At 40.5% G+C, this 15468-nt stretch overlaps 2 protein-coding genes across 6 annotated transcripts in view; one reads left to right on the forward strand and one right to left on the reverse strand.

Annotated features, from left to right (window-relative positions):
- Positions 1-232: 232 nt before the first annotated feature.
- RPA3 (replication protein A3) lies at positions 233-4643 on the reverse strand. The gene is made up of 4 exons (XM_008540838.2): positions 4509-4643; positions 2086-2160; positions 1180-1288; positions 233-615 (listed from the first exon to the last, which is right to left on the reverse strand). Exons 1-4 carry the CDS (start codon positions 4605-4607, stop codon positions 533-535), a joined length of 366 nt encoding a protein of 121 aa, XP_008539060.1. The 5' UTR covers positions 4608-4643; the 3' UTR covers positions 233-532.
- UMAD1 (UBAP1-MVB12-associated (UMA) domain containing 1) overlaps positions 4573-15468 on the forward strand; it is a 218039-nt gene continuing 207143 nt past the window's right edge. Inside the window, exons 1-3 of one of the 5 annotated variants that reach the window (XR_548180.2) lie at positions 4573-5004; positions 13526-13574; positions 14706-15305. The gene's annotated coding sequence lies outside the window, so the exon portion shown is untranslated. Of the gene's footprint in view, positions 5005-13525; positions 13575-14705; positions 15306-15468 lie in introns of those variants that run through there. The other 4 variants (XM_070615730.1, XR_011539042.1, XM_070615728.1 and 1 more) reach the window with 4 other exon arrangements.

Raw genomic sequence — 15468 nt, forward strand, 5'->3', positions numbered from 1 at the left:
TCTGTTTGCTCTTTTAATAAGTCAAAATCAACCATTTTTAAATTGAGTGTCAAGGAAGTAATTAACATGGTATAGTTCATGAGATAGCATGAACTGTGTTAAGTGAATTCTTAACACAGTTGGCCCAGGGTTCATTGTGGTAGGTCTAGGTCCTAACCTTACAGCTGTGAAATTCCAAGTTTGTGCTTGAATATATGACCAAAAGAATAAGAATGGAATGACCAAGAGTATGTACCATTTAAACTTTTATTAATAAAACAGAAAACACAACTCAGACAACTGCTTTGTTCTTACATCTGACGTGACCATACACTGGAGAAGTGATTCTTTATGAAGACTTAGGAGAGAACTGTTAATACACCAGTCCCATTAAAAATGGCATACTGGAGTATCTAATAAAGCTAGGTAAACACATTTAAAAAAAGAACAAACAAAATATTAAAAATCACAGGAATCTCTCCCTCAAATACCAGCAGCCTCCTTTAATGGTCTTCAATGTACCTCCTTTGTAAGTATAAAAAATTCATCAAGATCAATTATATTGCACAACTCCCAAAGGAAAAAACCGAGGGAACTCATGGATAATTTTCACAGCTTCATTGTAAAGTCCAAGATCTGAAAGAAACATTTTAGCAAACGTTTAATCTATAGTGGAAAGCTATAATGTCAATTATCATCTGAAAGATTTCTACCCATTTCTCTTTTCTCTCCCTTTTAGAGGTCAACTTATTTTCACAATCCAACTTCTAAAACGAGATATGGTCATCATATTTATTTAACTGTGGCTCCAAAAAATAAGACATGGGTACAGGAGGCCATCCACTTTGACATCCATTATACAGGCACGGTTCTTGCCTGGTTGTGTTTAAGTGTTATGCATTATTTGACGCCTTCAATTCATATATCAAAGCAAAACAACAAAACTATTAACATTATTTTTGTTTGCCCTATTTTTAAAATTTCCCTTTCCACAAACGTTAATTTTTGAGTTCCCTACATACACAAGCACTACTTAGAAGCAGGCCAAAACATCCTCCCATTTCCTCTGGGATCAGAAATTTCTAGAGAACTGAAAATGTAGCAGGACTGAGACTCAAGAGTAACATATATCAAATTAAGAATAAAATTGTTTTCCTTCTAATTACACGAAACTACTAAATACTAGACTGCTTTATTTACCAAAAGGATGGTTATCTTCTTTAAACTGGACATAAGATGCACACATAATGGTTGCCTTGGCTGTTACTTTTCCAACTACTTCCACGATTCCAGAGATTTCTTCATCAAGCTAACACAAAGAACAAAATATCAACCTGGTGTTATGACATCTTCAGATGATAACTAACTTGGAAAATTGTTATACAGTTCACTAATCTTTCATTTTACGTAAGAAAATAGTTAAAAGATTTACCAATGTAAAATCTGAATTGTAACTTGTTAAAAAATGTTTGAGTCCTTACTGTCAGCATGTCACAAGTACTGTTACCTTTAGCAGTAGTTTCAGGTCCAATGACACAGTTAAACATTTAAGTTGAAGACCAATCACTTAAAGATATTGAGAGTGCCCAGTATTTCTATAAGGAGTAATTTGTTTAAAAGGACACACTGAAATCTCTATCTTGCATAGTGTGTTCTGTATACTTTAACACATATATATAGCACACGGATTTGTCTTCGTAAAAGACCAAAGAAAATGTTTTTAAGTATGATAAACATAATGTAAAAACAAATAAGTGACAACTGAAAATATATGTATCCGAAAATAGAATTTTAAAAAGGTAAAACTCTTGAAGAAGGAAAAAGTGATTTAAATGGAAGATTTTTCTTGTGTGATTTTATGGTCTTTCATAAGGAATGAGGATTGCCACCCTGCATTTAAGGGATGTATTAAAAATCACAGAGCCCAAGAATCAATGGTTAAAAACACGAAGGGAAATACAAAGGAAAATAGTTTAATTTTAGAGCCAGGGAAGTTCTATAAGCTGGTCCTTTATACATCCACTCCAAGAATCAGAAGCATCAACAACAAACCAAACCAAGATGAAGAATTAACTAAATATACATAGAATTAATACTTAAACATACAGGCTCCATCAACTCAATGGTTACATTTTTTCCTTCTCCATCTGAAAGAATAAACATTTTTCCAGTGGGATGAATCTAAAAAAGAAACACATGATTAAAAAATGAAAATTGACCATTCTTTTCACCATTCACAAAAATAAACTCAAAATGGATCAAAGACCTAAAGGTAAGACCTGAAACCATAAGGCTTCTGGAAGAAAATATAGGCAGTACATTCTTTCACATCAGTATCAAAAGATCTTTCGGACACCAAGTCTTCTCAGACAGGGGAAACAATAGAAAGAATAAACAAATGGGACTTCATCAGACTGAAGAGCTTCTTCAAGGCAAAGGAAGACAGAATTGAAACAAAAAAAACAACCCACTAACTGGGAAAAAATATTTGCAAGTCATGTATCCGACAAAGGGTTAATCTCCATACTATGTAAAAAACTCACACAACTCAACAACAAAAAATCAAACAACCCAATCAAAAAATGGGCTGGGGACATGAACAGACATTTCTCCAAAGAAGATATATGGATGGCCAAGAGACACATGAAAAGATGCTCATCATCACTAATCATCAGGGAAATGCAAATCAAAACTACACTAAGATATCACCTTACACCCGTTAGAATGGCAAAAATAACCAAAACAAAAAGTAACAAATGTTGGAGAGGTTGTGGAGAAAAAGGAACCCTCATACACTGCTGGTGGGAATGCAAACTGGCGCAGGTACTATGGAAAACAATATGGAGATTTCTCAAAAAATTAAAAATAGAAATACGATATGACCCAGCCATCCCACTACTGGGTATCTATCCAAAGAACTTGAAATCAGCAATCCCAAAAGTCCCATGCACCCCTATGTCCATTGCAGCATTATTTACAATAGCCAAGACATGGAAGCAACCTAAGTGCCCATCAACTGATGACTGGATAAAGAAGATGTGGTATATATACACAATGGAATACTACTCAGCCATTAAATCGTCCCATTCACAACAACATGGATGGACTTGAGGGTATTATGTTAAGTGAAATAAGCCAGATAGAGAAAGACAGTCTCTGTTATGACTCCACTCATTTGTGGAAGTTAAATATGCAGACAAAGAGAACAGATTAGTGGTTACCAGGGGAAAGGGGGGTGGAGGGGGTGGGCACAAAGGGTGAAGTGGTAAACCTACAATATGACTGACAAACAACAATGTACAACTGAAATTTCACAAGGTTGTAAACCATCATAATCTCAATAAAAAGTTTAAAAAAATCCCACATAAACAAAACCTTTAAAATTTCATTAAGATAAAAATATTAAAAGTTTGACAAAAGATGAGCAGATTGACTCAAACTTAGTCCGTGTGTACAAAGCAACTGTTTTTGAACGGTTTATTTGCCTCAAATAAATTGTGTTACCATATCTGGTCAAACGACACCTAGTTAAATTTGAATTTCAGATAAACAACAATACTTTTTTAGTACAAATATGTCCTGTATTTTTATTTGCTAAATCTGGCACCCCTGTGCTAAGAACAAATTAAAGAACGTCCATACTACGTAAAAGTGAAATCTGTTGGCACTCATGATTTAAATTGTACATATGGCACTAAGGGTATGTTTTAAAAATTAGGCATGATGAAGCAAAGAAAGAACTGGTTGTCAGATGATCTCGGTCTACTCCTGTGTGACAGCTGCGAAGAGAGCAGTCAGCTCTGGCTCGAATCCCAGCTTTGCTACCTGCTGTGGCGTTGAACATTTTAAGCATACAACACTCCTACCTAGTTTCCCTGTGAAGCTGGAATAACACCTATTTCATGAAGAGGATGTGTGGCTGAAATGAACTGCTAAATAAGCCTTTATATAATTTTTCCCCCCTCAGCCTTCTTGGTTCACTGATTCCGAGACTTTGGGCCTGTTCCTCACCAGCAGAATGAAGGGGCTGCACTCGGAACACTGGTGTAAGATGACAGACTGCTATAAGATCTGGAAGGGACAATCAAGGAAGGTTTTATGGAGAAGTGACTTCAGAGAAAACGAGGTTTGAGAGAGAAAATTGCATAAGATAAGGAAGGAAGAAAATTACACTATCAAGTCTGGCTAAACTGAGAAATCAGAAGGTAACTGTGGGAGTCACGGCTATAACTTCCTTTATGTAAACACAAACAACGGGGAGCGGGGGGTGGCGCGCTAGGATTTAGAACGAAGCGCATTCGAAAACATAGCGATTTCGCGCCACAACAGAGGCGCCAAAATGGGGCAGCAATGGCTAAAAACCGTGCAAAAAGTCCCCTTGTGCAAAATAAAGCAATCGGGAGGGCAGTGATGGTCTAAGGCTTTCTGTCCTCCTTCAACCTCCATTACCCCCCCCGAGGCCGCCCAGCGGTCACGGGTCCCTCCCACCGGCTACGGACCGGGGAGCCGAGGGCGGCGAGCGCGCGCACCTTTTCCAGTCTCCCTACGAAGCAGACGGGCCGATCGATGAACTGAGCTAGCAAACTGGCGTTGATGCGCGACTTGGGCAACTCCATCACGTCCGCCATGATTGCGCCGCAACACGCGCGGCTGGCGGGAAACAAGAGCACGAGGGAAACTGTGCGCCCCGCGGGCGTCTATGGGGCGGATTTCCCGGCACCAATCGGCAGAGACCAGCGCTCTCGCTCCGCCAATCAAACGCGCGGAAATTTCGATCGACATCGCAGGCTTCCCAAAAGGGACGGCGAAGGAGGGGATGCGTCCGGAAGTGGGGATCGGCTGCTTAGTGACGCGCGGCGTCCCGGAAGTTGCCCGGGTCCTCCGCAAAGTGGGCAGTGGAGGCCGGGCTTGGATGGGGCGGGGCTCCCTCTAGTGATCTCCGGCCTCCAAGCGGCGACTTGACCCCGGAAGCAGGGTGTCGGGCTCCGGTGCGGGTGCGGCGGGGGACAGCGTCTCGAGCCTCAGGTATCTCTTCTCGCGCGAGGCGCCGCAGCCTTGCTGTCTCCCCTTGTCCCCACCGGCGGATGCGGAAGAGAGGCGGGAGTTGGCGCCGGTCCCGCCGCGGCATTCTCAGTGCTGCGCACCGGCTGTTCGCGTTTCCCCGCCTCCCCTCTTCCCGGTTCTGCGTGGGAGGGGCGGGATTCTCGCTGAATGAAAGCTAGGGATCGGGAGTTTTTAGACAGTTGTCCTCCTGGAGACGAGTACTGGGGTGGCCGGTGATCTTCATCACCTTTGTCAGGCTCCTACTGCTCGGTGGCATAGGTTCGGTGATTTGCCGCCCAAGCTGCGTCACCTTCCATCCTCAGTTTCCCCATCTGTGGGAAGAGGAGTTGACTCGATTACCTCTACGACCTTTTCTAGCCCTGACAACCTGGCCATACTGCGGAGAAGCGGATTTTCTTAACTCCTCCGTGTTAACAGCGAACTGAAGTATTGGGGGGGTATGTAGGGGGAAAGACCGCTGGGCTAAGAGAGGAGTTGAATTTAAACAGCTGTTCGATGATAAGCAGGCGCGCTTCTCCTTGAGGCGTAATTTCCCCATCCGCAAAATGAGGGGTTAGATGACAATGTTTTGCAAGGTCCCAGCTGACTAACTTTTGTCCACGTGATTCACGACTCTTCTTAACTCCGCAGCAATCTTTTCCCCATTGCTCTCCACACCCCAGGACTCTGGAAGGGAGATCTGGAGGTGAAGAAGAAGATAACCTGTTTCAACGAGATTTGGGGAGATTCTCGAATCTGTCGCTGGGTCATATGGCTTTTGATTTTCGGGGCTTTATCTACCAGGGATATTCCAGAATGAGTGCTCATAAAAATACCTGCCAACGGTGTTGCGGAAATTGGAAAAAACTTTTTATTGGGATATTATTTTTTGGCAACTGAGTCTGTGATTTTTGCCTGAGGCCACCGCGTTGTCGCCGTTCAAATTCTGGTACCTAGCTGGAGTTGCCAGTTTAGTCCCGCTGTTGTCTTAAGCACAGAAGATCCTTTTTGAGACTTCACGCGGCAATTTACGATGGAAATCTAATGTATCATAATTAAATGATACTTAGCCTTCCTCAGCGTTTACATAGCACTTAATATATTTGTGTTTTAATTTTGCTGTCTCTTAAACAGATTTAAAGGATTTCGTTAACAGATGCAGGATGCATATCAGTTGGTGTATACAAAGGTGGTTGTATTAGTGCAATAAAAGCCTATTTTATATTTCTGCATAAAGCCTTAACGTCTTTTGCGCTTTAGCGTTGCTTTGGAAGACAAGTTGATGGTTATTATGTAGGGTAGAGCACACATGAATATCTTGAATAGCAATTTTTCTTTTCTTTCTTTTTTTTTTTTTTGAGGAAGATTAGTCCTGACCTAACTACTGCCAATCCTCCTCTTTTTGCTGAGGAAGACTGGCCCTGAGCTAACATCCATGCCCATCTTCCTCTACTTTATATGTGGGATGCCTACCACAGCATGGCTTTTGCCAAGCGGTGCCATGTCCGCACCTGGGATCTGAACTGCAGACTCCGGGCCACCGAGAATCGGATAGTGTGCATTTAGCTGCTGCGCCACCAGGCCGGCCCCAAATAGCAATTTTTCTTAAAAAGCAGTCCCTAAAGTACCAGAAGCTAATAGCATTGTTTATTACAGTTAAAAGGCCACTTTTACATACCAATGGCATTTTTTTTAACAGGAAGATGAGCAGGAAGATTTTAAAACAGCTTTTTGGATATTTTTTAGAGACTTAAAATTTATTATGTAATATATAATGCACAGAGTGTGTGTATAGGTGGTATGTATAGTTTCCAGAGAAAATAGATGAACCCTTGTGGGCCTCTCATTCAGGTTAAGAAATGGAAATTTACCAGTTAGTAGTTTGCACTGCCTTAAGTCCTCCTCCCGACCAGCCAGAAACAGACACTATCTTGAAATTTGTGTTAAGCTCCCTGAGCTTGTCTGTATAGTTATATCTCACAGATAGGCATTCCTCAATGGCACGTTGTTTAATTTTGCCAATTTGACCTTTATGTAAATGGAACCATACCATATATACCTTCTGACTTGTTTCATTTGCTTGTTTTTGAGATTAATCTGTGTTGACACGTGTGAGTGGAGTTCATTCTTTTCACCCTGCTGTTTTGCTCTGTTGTTGACTGACCTTTCTGTTGTTTTTAGTTCCTTTCTGTTGCATGCAGGGCTGCGGTGAATATGCTTGTGCCTCTTTCTTGGTACAGCTGTGCAAAGGTCTGTCGGTAGAACTGCTGGAATATAGGGTGTGTATCTTCAGTTTTACTGGTAAAACCAAATATTTTTCCCAAGTAGTGGTACCAGTTTATCCTCTTATCAGGAGTGTAAGAGAGTTCCAGTTGATCTACGTTTTTGGTAACTCTTGAAGTTTTTTCCTCCTAATCTGATGGATACGAAATGATTTCTTATTGTGGTCTTAATTTGCTTTCCCTTATTACTAATAAGGTTGAACAGCTTTTCAAATATTTAATGGCCATTTGTGTTTACCATTTTTTGTCTTTTGCTGCTTTTTCTTATTGATTTTTGAGAGCGTTTTACATTTGTGTGGATAGTAAGGCTACATTTCTCAGTTTTGGGCCTGCCCTTCCTTTGTTCCTTTCTTTCTAAAGAGCTCCTACTTTTACTAAAGTTAAAACGCTTTTTCCCTTAAGTTTAATATAGTTGAAAAAGTCAATTTAAAAAATCTCATTTAAGGATCCTTAAAAATGTTTTAGTATTTTTGTCTTTCATGTTTAATATTCCATTATTTAGAATTGAATTTTTAATATATGTTGTCAGATCCAATGTCTTCGTCTTGTTTTCATTTCAGTTGTCCAGGCATTATTTATTGACTATGTCCCCTTCTTGCCACTGACCTTCAGTGTCACCTTAAGTTTACGTATGTGTATACGTCTGTTGCTGGGCTCTCAGTTGTGTTCCAGTGGTCTAGTTTTCTGTCCCCGTACCGGTATCCACTCTCATCAGTACTGTGGCTTTCTGATAACTTTTGATGTCTGGGGGCGAGTCCTTCTACCCTGCTGTGTTCTTCAAGAAATGTCTTCGTTGTGTTCTCAGCTCTCTGCTGCTCCATATAAAATTGAGCTTGTCAGGTTTCATGAGAAACTGTGTTGGGATGTGATCACAGTTGCATTGAAACCTTGCATTGATTTCAGAACAAGTAGCATATTAATGATAACTCTTACTATTCTTGAGCTATCGTGGCCCTCTTAGACTCTTTCCAAAAAGTTTCATAATTTTCTACATAAAAGTCTTCACTTATAGGTTAGATTTATTCCTAGTTACCTTGTTGTTTTTGCTATTATAAATGGTATTAAAAATCTTTTTAATGATTTTAACTGACCGTTGCCTGTATATAGAAATATTTGACTTTCCGTTGGCTGTCCTGCTAAACTCTTATTTCTAATAATTTTCTATAAGATTCTCTTGGATTTTCTGATCATATGTGAATAACTACAGTTTTGTGTCTCAACAATTCTTAAGTATTTTATTTATTTTTCTTGTCTTTTGTCCAGGTTAGAGCTCCTATTGCCATTTTGAATATAGATGGTCTTTGAGTTAAGATGGGGTTTGACCGTGTAAGTAGTGTCTTAAATACACAAAGGCATAGTTTCACATGTCAGTGAAGTCCAGAGGCATGCAAACTCAGCATGTGGGAGTGCCCCTAAGACATCAGGAACCCAGATTCCTTCCATCTTTCACTTGTTTTATGCTCAGTATCTGGTTCTAGACTTGTCACTTCATAGGCCACTATAGGTGCTGGAGCATCAGCCATCTAGTCCCTGTTCCAGGCAGCAGAAATGTGGGCAGGCAAGAGGGTGTACCTTTGTGGGACTTAGCTCCCTTTAAGGAGCCTTCCTGGAGGTCCTTTACTACTTGAAGTTCTACTTATTAGGTTAAGGACTTTCCTTTCTGTTCCTAGTTTGATAAGAATTTTAATTGAGTCGTTATAGAATTTGATCAAATGCATTTTTTTGCCTTAATTGAGATGATTGAAATGAATATATTTTCCATTGTTCAACCATGCTCTCATTCCTGGAAGGAACACAAGTTGGTTATGTATATGATGTTTTATTATATATTCCTGGATTTGACTTGCTATTGTTATGTTTAGGATTTTTGCATCCTTGTTCCTAAGTGAGATTGGCCTGTGATTTTTCTTTCTTGTATAGTCTTGTATAGTATTATTAGGGTTATACTAGTCTCAGGAAAGGAGTTGTGGAGTGTTTCTTCTATTCTCTAGGATTCTGTGTAAAGTTGGAGTTATCTATTCATTGACTGTTTGGTAGAACTCACCTATAAAACATTCTGGGTCTGGTAGAGTTACCTGTACCTACTGCTTTAGGCATATCCCGTGAGTTTTCCTAAGTAGATGTTAATCATCAAGTTCTAAATATTTTCTAGTTTCCAGCATATTTCTTCTTTGACTCATGGGTTGCTTTTGTTTCCAAATGTATAGGTTTTATTTATTACAATTATTTCCTGTTGTTAATTTCTAATGTAATGGCATTATCGTCAGATGGTATGTTCTGATACTTATTCTTTGAAAGTATATGAGACTTCCTTTAAGGCTTATCAAGTACATGGACAATTTTTGTAAATGTTTCATGTGCGCTTGTATTTTCCAGTTGTTGGATCAAGCTTGTTAATTTCAGCATTCAACTCTTTCTGTTTTCTTTTGTCTGATTAATGTCTCAATTGTTGAGATAATTGCATTAAATATTCTATAGATAGTAGCATTGGCAGTTTCTCCTTGAACTTCTGATGACTTGTGCTATATATTTTTGGAGATTTTGTCATTTGGTACATACAAGATGAAGATTATGAAGCAAAATGGTGAAATGAAGTAGTGCTTTTTGCCTTAAAGTTTGTTTTGTCTGTAGACAAATTTAGATATATCAGCTTTCTTTTGGTTAGAATTTATGTTTTTCCATCCTTCACTTCACCTAGCGGAGCAAGACCCGTGGGCTTGGATGGTCATTTCCTCCTCTCTTTGGTGGCTTATCAGAGAGCTGACTTGGCACGTCTCAGCTCGAGGGAAGACAGGCTGATACCAGCCTGGGGCCCCAGCAGCTCCCTTCTTCACAAGGCACTTCTTTAACCAGGATATTCTACGATCACATTATTGCCCAAGTGTGTGGGGGCTGGGTTCCTCTCTGTGGGAACACTAAAGTATGGGGGATCATGGGCACTTTGCCACTTCTCTGCTTGTTACGTTTTCTCCAGTAAACCTTATTTGATATTTATACTGTGTGGTCCTTATGATGTTTGTGTCTGTTGGCCTGATAACTTTCAACTTCTTGGTGTCCATATGGTTTAGGTGTGTCTCTTGTAAATAGTGCAGATAGCTGGAGGTTTCGTTTTTCTATCTTTGGTCCGTTTACATTGATCGTGGTTACTGGTATTTTTGGGTTCCTTTCTAGAGTCATTTTGTGCTTCCTGTGTGTTCTGCTTTTTTTGTTGTTTATTTTTTTCTCCTCTGTTGCCTTCTTTTTAATTGACTTTTTGTTAGTGTTTTCCTCAGTTCCATTTTGTTCCTCTGTATTAGTGTGAATGTTACATGTTTTCTTTAAAAAATTTTTGTGGTCAACCATTAGCATGCGTGTTAAACTTATAGTCTAAAGTTATTTTACTCAGTGTCAAGATAAGACCCTATAACTCCATTTACCCTTTCCCAATTTGTATGCTGTTGTCTAGAGTTCTTGTTCTATCTTGATTTCTTGTAACCCCACAAATTAGGCATTATTACTGCTGTATGCAGTTAAGATTTGCTTGAAGAATATTTATCATTTTCTGTGCTTAACTATTTATTTTTACATCTCAACCTTTTTTCTGGTATTATTTCCCTTCTTTTGGGGGTACCTTCTTTGGAAGTTCTTTTAGTGAGAATCTTTGGTAGTAAATTCCATCAGTTTGTTTTTTTTCTGAATATGTTTATTTTATCCTTGTTCTCAAAAGATAGGTTTACTGTCTTTCTGTGATAGAGAATTCTAAATGGACAGTTAATTTCTCTCAAGACTGTGCTGATATTGTTTTACTCTTTTAATATTTACTGTCCTTTTCCTTTTTTTTTTTTTTTTGAGGAAGACTGGCCCTGAGCTAACATCTGTGCCCATCTTCCTCTATGTTATATGTGGGATGCCTGCCACAGCATGGCTTGCCAAGTGGTGCCATGTCCTCACCCAGGATCCGAACTGGTGAACCCTGGGCCACCGAAGCAGAATGTGTGAACTTAACCGCTGCGCCACTGGGCTGGCCCTTACTTTCCTTTTAAATTGTGATTCTGTTGTAAGCTTTAGTGTCTTTCTGCTTGATCCTCAGTTTATCTGGGTTCTGCAGTTTTACTGTGTAATGTATCCTGATGTGGATTTCTCCTATCTGGTTTGCTGGTGAATATTGCTGGTGAATTTCTAGTCTGAGTCTGGAAGCTTCACTGAAACCTGTCTGCCTTGCTGGTGTTTGAAATACTGATGGCATAGCTTTCAGCATCACCGTAACATGCAGCCACCACAGTATGACAACTGACAGATGGGTAGTGTGGTTCCCTGACCAGGAAATGAACTGGTGCCACAGTGGTGAGAGCGCCTAGTCTTAACCACTAGACCACCAGGGCAAGCCAGCTGGCTAGCTTGACTTAGCCTAAGGGTTCCTGACCTCACAAGGATTGAAGCTGTGAACGGGAAAGCTTTCAGAAGACAAGCTGTCTTCTGTCTCTTTTTGAGACCACCTTCTTTTCAGCCAGGCGTTTGTTGCTTCATTGTTTACGTAGACCCACATGGTTATCCCAGGCTTTGTGACCAGCTTTTGGGAGAATGTAATTTGCCTGCTCTAGTCACTTGACCATACATCTTCCAACCAGCTGTGGTGTGGAAGAGGACTTGGGGAGGACTGAGAACAAACGTGGCTACTGGGAGTCCGCTGTGTTGGAAGGATACCCAAGGGCGTTGCAATAATTCATGCTGGAGATGCTGGTGAGGTGAACTCAAGCAGTAGCAGTAGGAATAGAGAGACGCTAAAAGGTTCGTAAGATATCATGAGGTTGCAGGACTTAGAGGTTGGTGGGCAGGGGGTGAAGGAAGAGGGTGAAATCAAGGTAACATTTATGGTTCTGTCTCTAGCGGCTGTTTGGAGCATCATGCTTTTTTCTGAGATAGAGGATAGAGGAGAAATGCATGTGGGGAAGATGCATTTAGATGGGAAGATGACTTAGGCTTTGATATCGAGGCAGTGTAGCACAGAGTGAAGAACGTAGACTTTGGAGCAGACAGACCTGGGTTAAATCCTGATACTTTCACTTAAGTGACTTTTGCACAAATTATTCATTCTTTCAGAGCTACAATTTCTGTGTTAACATGGGAGATAATAAAGCTTCACAGGGTTGTTAGATTGGGTATGTAAATTACTGAGCACAGTGCCTTGATACACTAAGTACTTAAATAAAAAATTGCAAACTTATGTAACTCTTCCTAGCATGACCAGATTGCCCTTAAGTATCCATTGGACATCTTAGTGATCATGACTGGAGGTAGTGGTGGGGGAAGAAAACCCCAGGGTGTTTCCCCAGAAGGAAGGAAGTGTGTGGGCTTGTCTGAGAGTGGAGATCCTGAATTCATTTGGGTGATGGTATGTTTTGCCCAGCTCTGCTCAGCAGCCCGGATGTAAGAAATCGTGTTCTCTTACAACCGTTTGAGGGTTACCAAGATGTTTTCTATACTTTTCAACAGTTTCTTATGGAAAATTATCATCAGAGAGCTATTCTTCCTCTTAGTCTTTGGGTCCACATTTTCCCTTCCTTATGTTGCTCACATTTTGGCGATGGCTTATTGAAGGAGATACTGGGTGGATGATGTTACCTTAGTCTTCTTCCCTGAACTTTCTGTTGCAGGCAGCTTCTTGTTTCCGTGTCTGGTCCTGGAAGACAGACAGATGCACATGTTCCTTGGCTTGTCCAGTTCCCAGTGGCTGACCGCCACTCATCATGTGTGGGTCTGCCCGGCTGAGACTGAGTCTGCTGTGACTTGGATTGTTGAGATCTCTCTATGAATTAAAGAATTAGGAGCAGTTTGTAGTTCTTTAAACATGAAAGTAGACTTCCTTCCTGTGCTCTGCTCGTGGAGCTTTTCTCTCTGGGACCCTGTGTTACAAGGTCTTCCTTGGACAGTTACAAACTGTTGCCCTCCTTCCTCTCTCCTGTGGCTTGCTCAGGCCAAAAGCTATAGTCTCTGAATGGAGGTGAAAGATCTTGTCTGGGAGGAGTAGGGATAGGGGAGGGCATCGAGTTCTGCCAGACTTTAGAGAGTTTCCATGCAGGCGGATGTCTGGCAGCCTATTGTTTTTCTGGTAGGTACAGCTCCTGTATTTTAGAATTAAGTTCAGGCAATGGGAATGGATGAAATGCTTTCCCCATCTTTGTGGTTTACTCTCCTGTTTTAGTTAGCTTGTTTATTCACTTATTCATTCATTCCCTGGACAGGATTTCAGAAGATGTAGCATATGGCAGAGAGTACAGGAATCAACTCTTGGTGAGTTGTACTTCTTGGTCAATCCCCACTGATCGTGAGTTCATGGGAATTTGATTCAGACCTTGGCATATGGTTGACAGAGCTATTGCCAGTTTTTATCTTGTGTTTTTTTTTTTTTGCTGGAGATTTGCGTTGAGCTAACATCTATTGCCAATCTTCTTCTTTTTGTATGTGAGCTGCTGCCACAGCATGACCACTGATGAGTGGTGTAGGTCCGTGCCCAGAAACCGAACCCAGGCCACCGAAGTGGAGTGTACTGAACTTAACCACTAGGCCACTGGGGCTGGCTCTGTCTTGTGTTTCTTTATGTGCATTTTGATGAAAAATTGGGAGGAGATAATGGGGCTGGCCCCATGGCCGAGTGGTTAAGTTCGAGTGCTCTGCTTCAGCGGCCCAGGGTTTCGCCAGTTTGGATCCTGGGCACTGACATGGCACCACTCATCAAGCCATGCTGAGGCGGCATCCCACATGCCACAACTAGAAGGACCCACAACTAAAAATATACAGCTATGTAACAGGGGGCTTTGGGGAGAAAAAGGAAAAATAAAATCATTAAAAAAAAAAATGGAAGGAGGTCAAACAGCCAGCTTTCCTGTTTACTCAGGAGTCTGAAGATAGTCTTAGACGGATAGCAGTCCTTCCTGACCTGCTGTTGGCAACTGTTAGCCACATGCGTGATGGTGCTGGTTTTACGCAGGACTCAGGACCGTGCTTTGTGCCCATAGGCATTATGAGAGGTGGTGGAGGAGACCAAGAGGCAGCAGGTGGACTGGGTAGTTCTTGAATTCGAAGAATGGGCCTTGTCTGGTGTTGTTTCTCTAGGGCCTAGCACCATGCTTGGCTGGTATTTGGCCTTCAAAACATGTTGGTTGAGTGAATTAAAAAGTGAACAAATGATTGAATTTTAGGAATTTGTTTTTATTTGGGGAGGAAGTAAATACTTGATTGTGCAGTTAGGTTGTATTGAAAGTCAAATAATGCAGACTTTTAGCGGGCAGTTTTGGAAGTGAATCCTTTTGGAAGTTGAATGTGATGGTTCCTGTTGTGTGTGAAATGTATTTAAGTGAACAAATAGAGTAACTTAAAGACACACACTGAATAATGTTTTATTTTTTTCTTTGTTCATTCTAGGTTTCCCTGTGCTATAGAGAGTTGTAAAGAGGTGTCACCTCACATCGGATGACTTCCTTCTCCCTTAGGACATTATTTAAATGTGTTTACTCACCTCAGATATTTGTTTTATGTGAAGAGATGCTTTTTGTTAGAGTTGTCTGGAGTCTTTTTCAGGATTTTTTCTCATTTAAGAGGTGCAACACTGAATGCAGAGGGTAGAAATTTGTGTTGTATTGCTAGACAGCAGTGTTATTTAAGCCAAAACCAAAATATTTTTTTTTGTGGCAGTTGTGTAAGATTGTGTTTGTAACTTTTCTAAAATGTAAAGCATATCATTGTATCATTAATTTAGAAGACCTGGGATAACATTAAAGCCTCTAAATTACCTTCTTGGTCAATGAGTGAGACCCAGATGATATAAATCATAAGTACGGCTTGTTTATAAGCTCTCACAAGGCAGCAACTTTATCTTCTAAATTTCTTTATCTCCCTACTATTTAGCATCCATCTTTAGGAAAAAAAAAAAAACCACTATGGTTTTCATGTGTACTGCATTAAAAAAAGAGAAGTGGTTTTTTTTCTGTTTTTTTTTTTTTTAATAAAACTTCTTGAAATTAAGATGTCTTCTGACTGGAGTGAGTCACATACCGGGTGTTCACGCCCATCCACAGAGGAGTAGGGTACAAGAGAGAACTATCTGGCCCCAAATGCTAAGAGTGAAGAGATTGAGAAACCCTGGTCCAATGTAATGGGAGATTCCCCTCTTAAATTAGTAGAATTA

This window comes from Equus przewalskii, chromosome 4, assembly GCF_037783145.1.
Source record: "Equus przewalskii isolate Varuska chromosome 4, EquPr2, whole genome shotgun sequence".
NCBI classification, from domain to species: Eukaryota; Metazoa; Chordata; class Mammalia; order Perissodactyla; family Equidae; genus Equus; species Equus przewalskii.

Bases quoted from the DNA above. Each gene is read 5' to 3' on its own strand.
- RPA3 (XM_008540838.2), bottom strand. From the start codon at position 4,607: ATGGCGGACGTGATGGAGTTGCCCAAGTCGCGCATCAACGCCAGTTTG. The intron at 2,161-4,508 runs GTGCGCGCGCTC...TTTCTTTTTTAG, and splicing joins TCGTAGGGAGACTGGAAAAG to ATTCATCCCACTGGAAAAAT. The intron at 1,289-2,085 runs GTATGTTTAAGT...TCTTTGTGTTAG, and splicing joins CCATTGAGTTGATGGAGCCT to CTTGATGAAGAAATCTCTGG.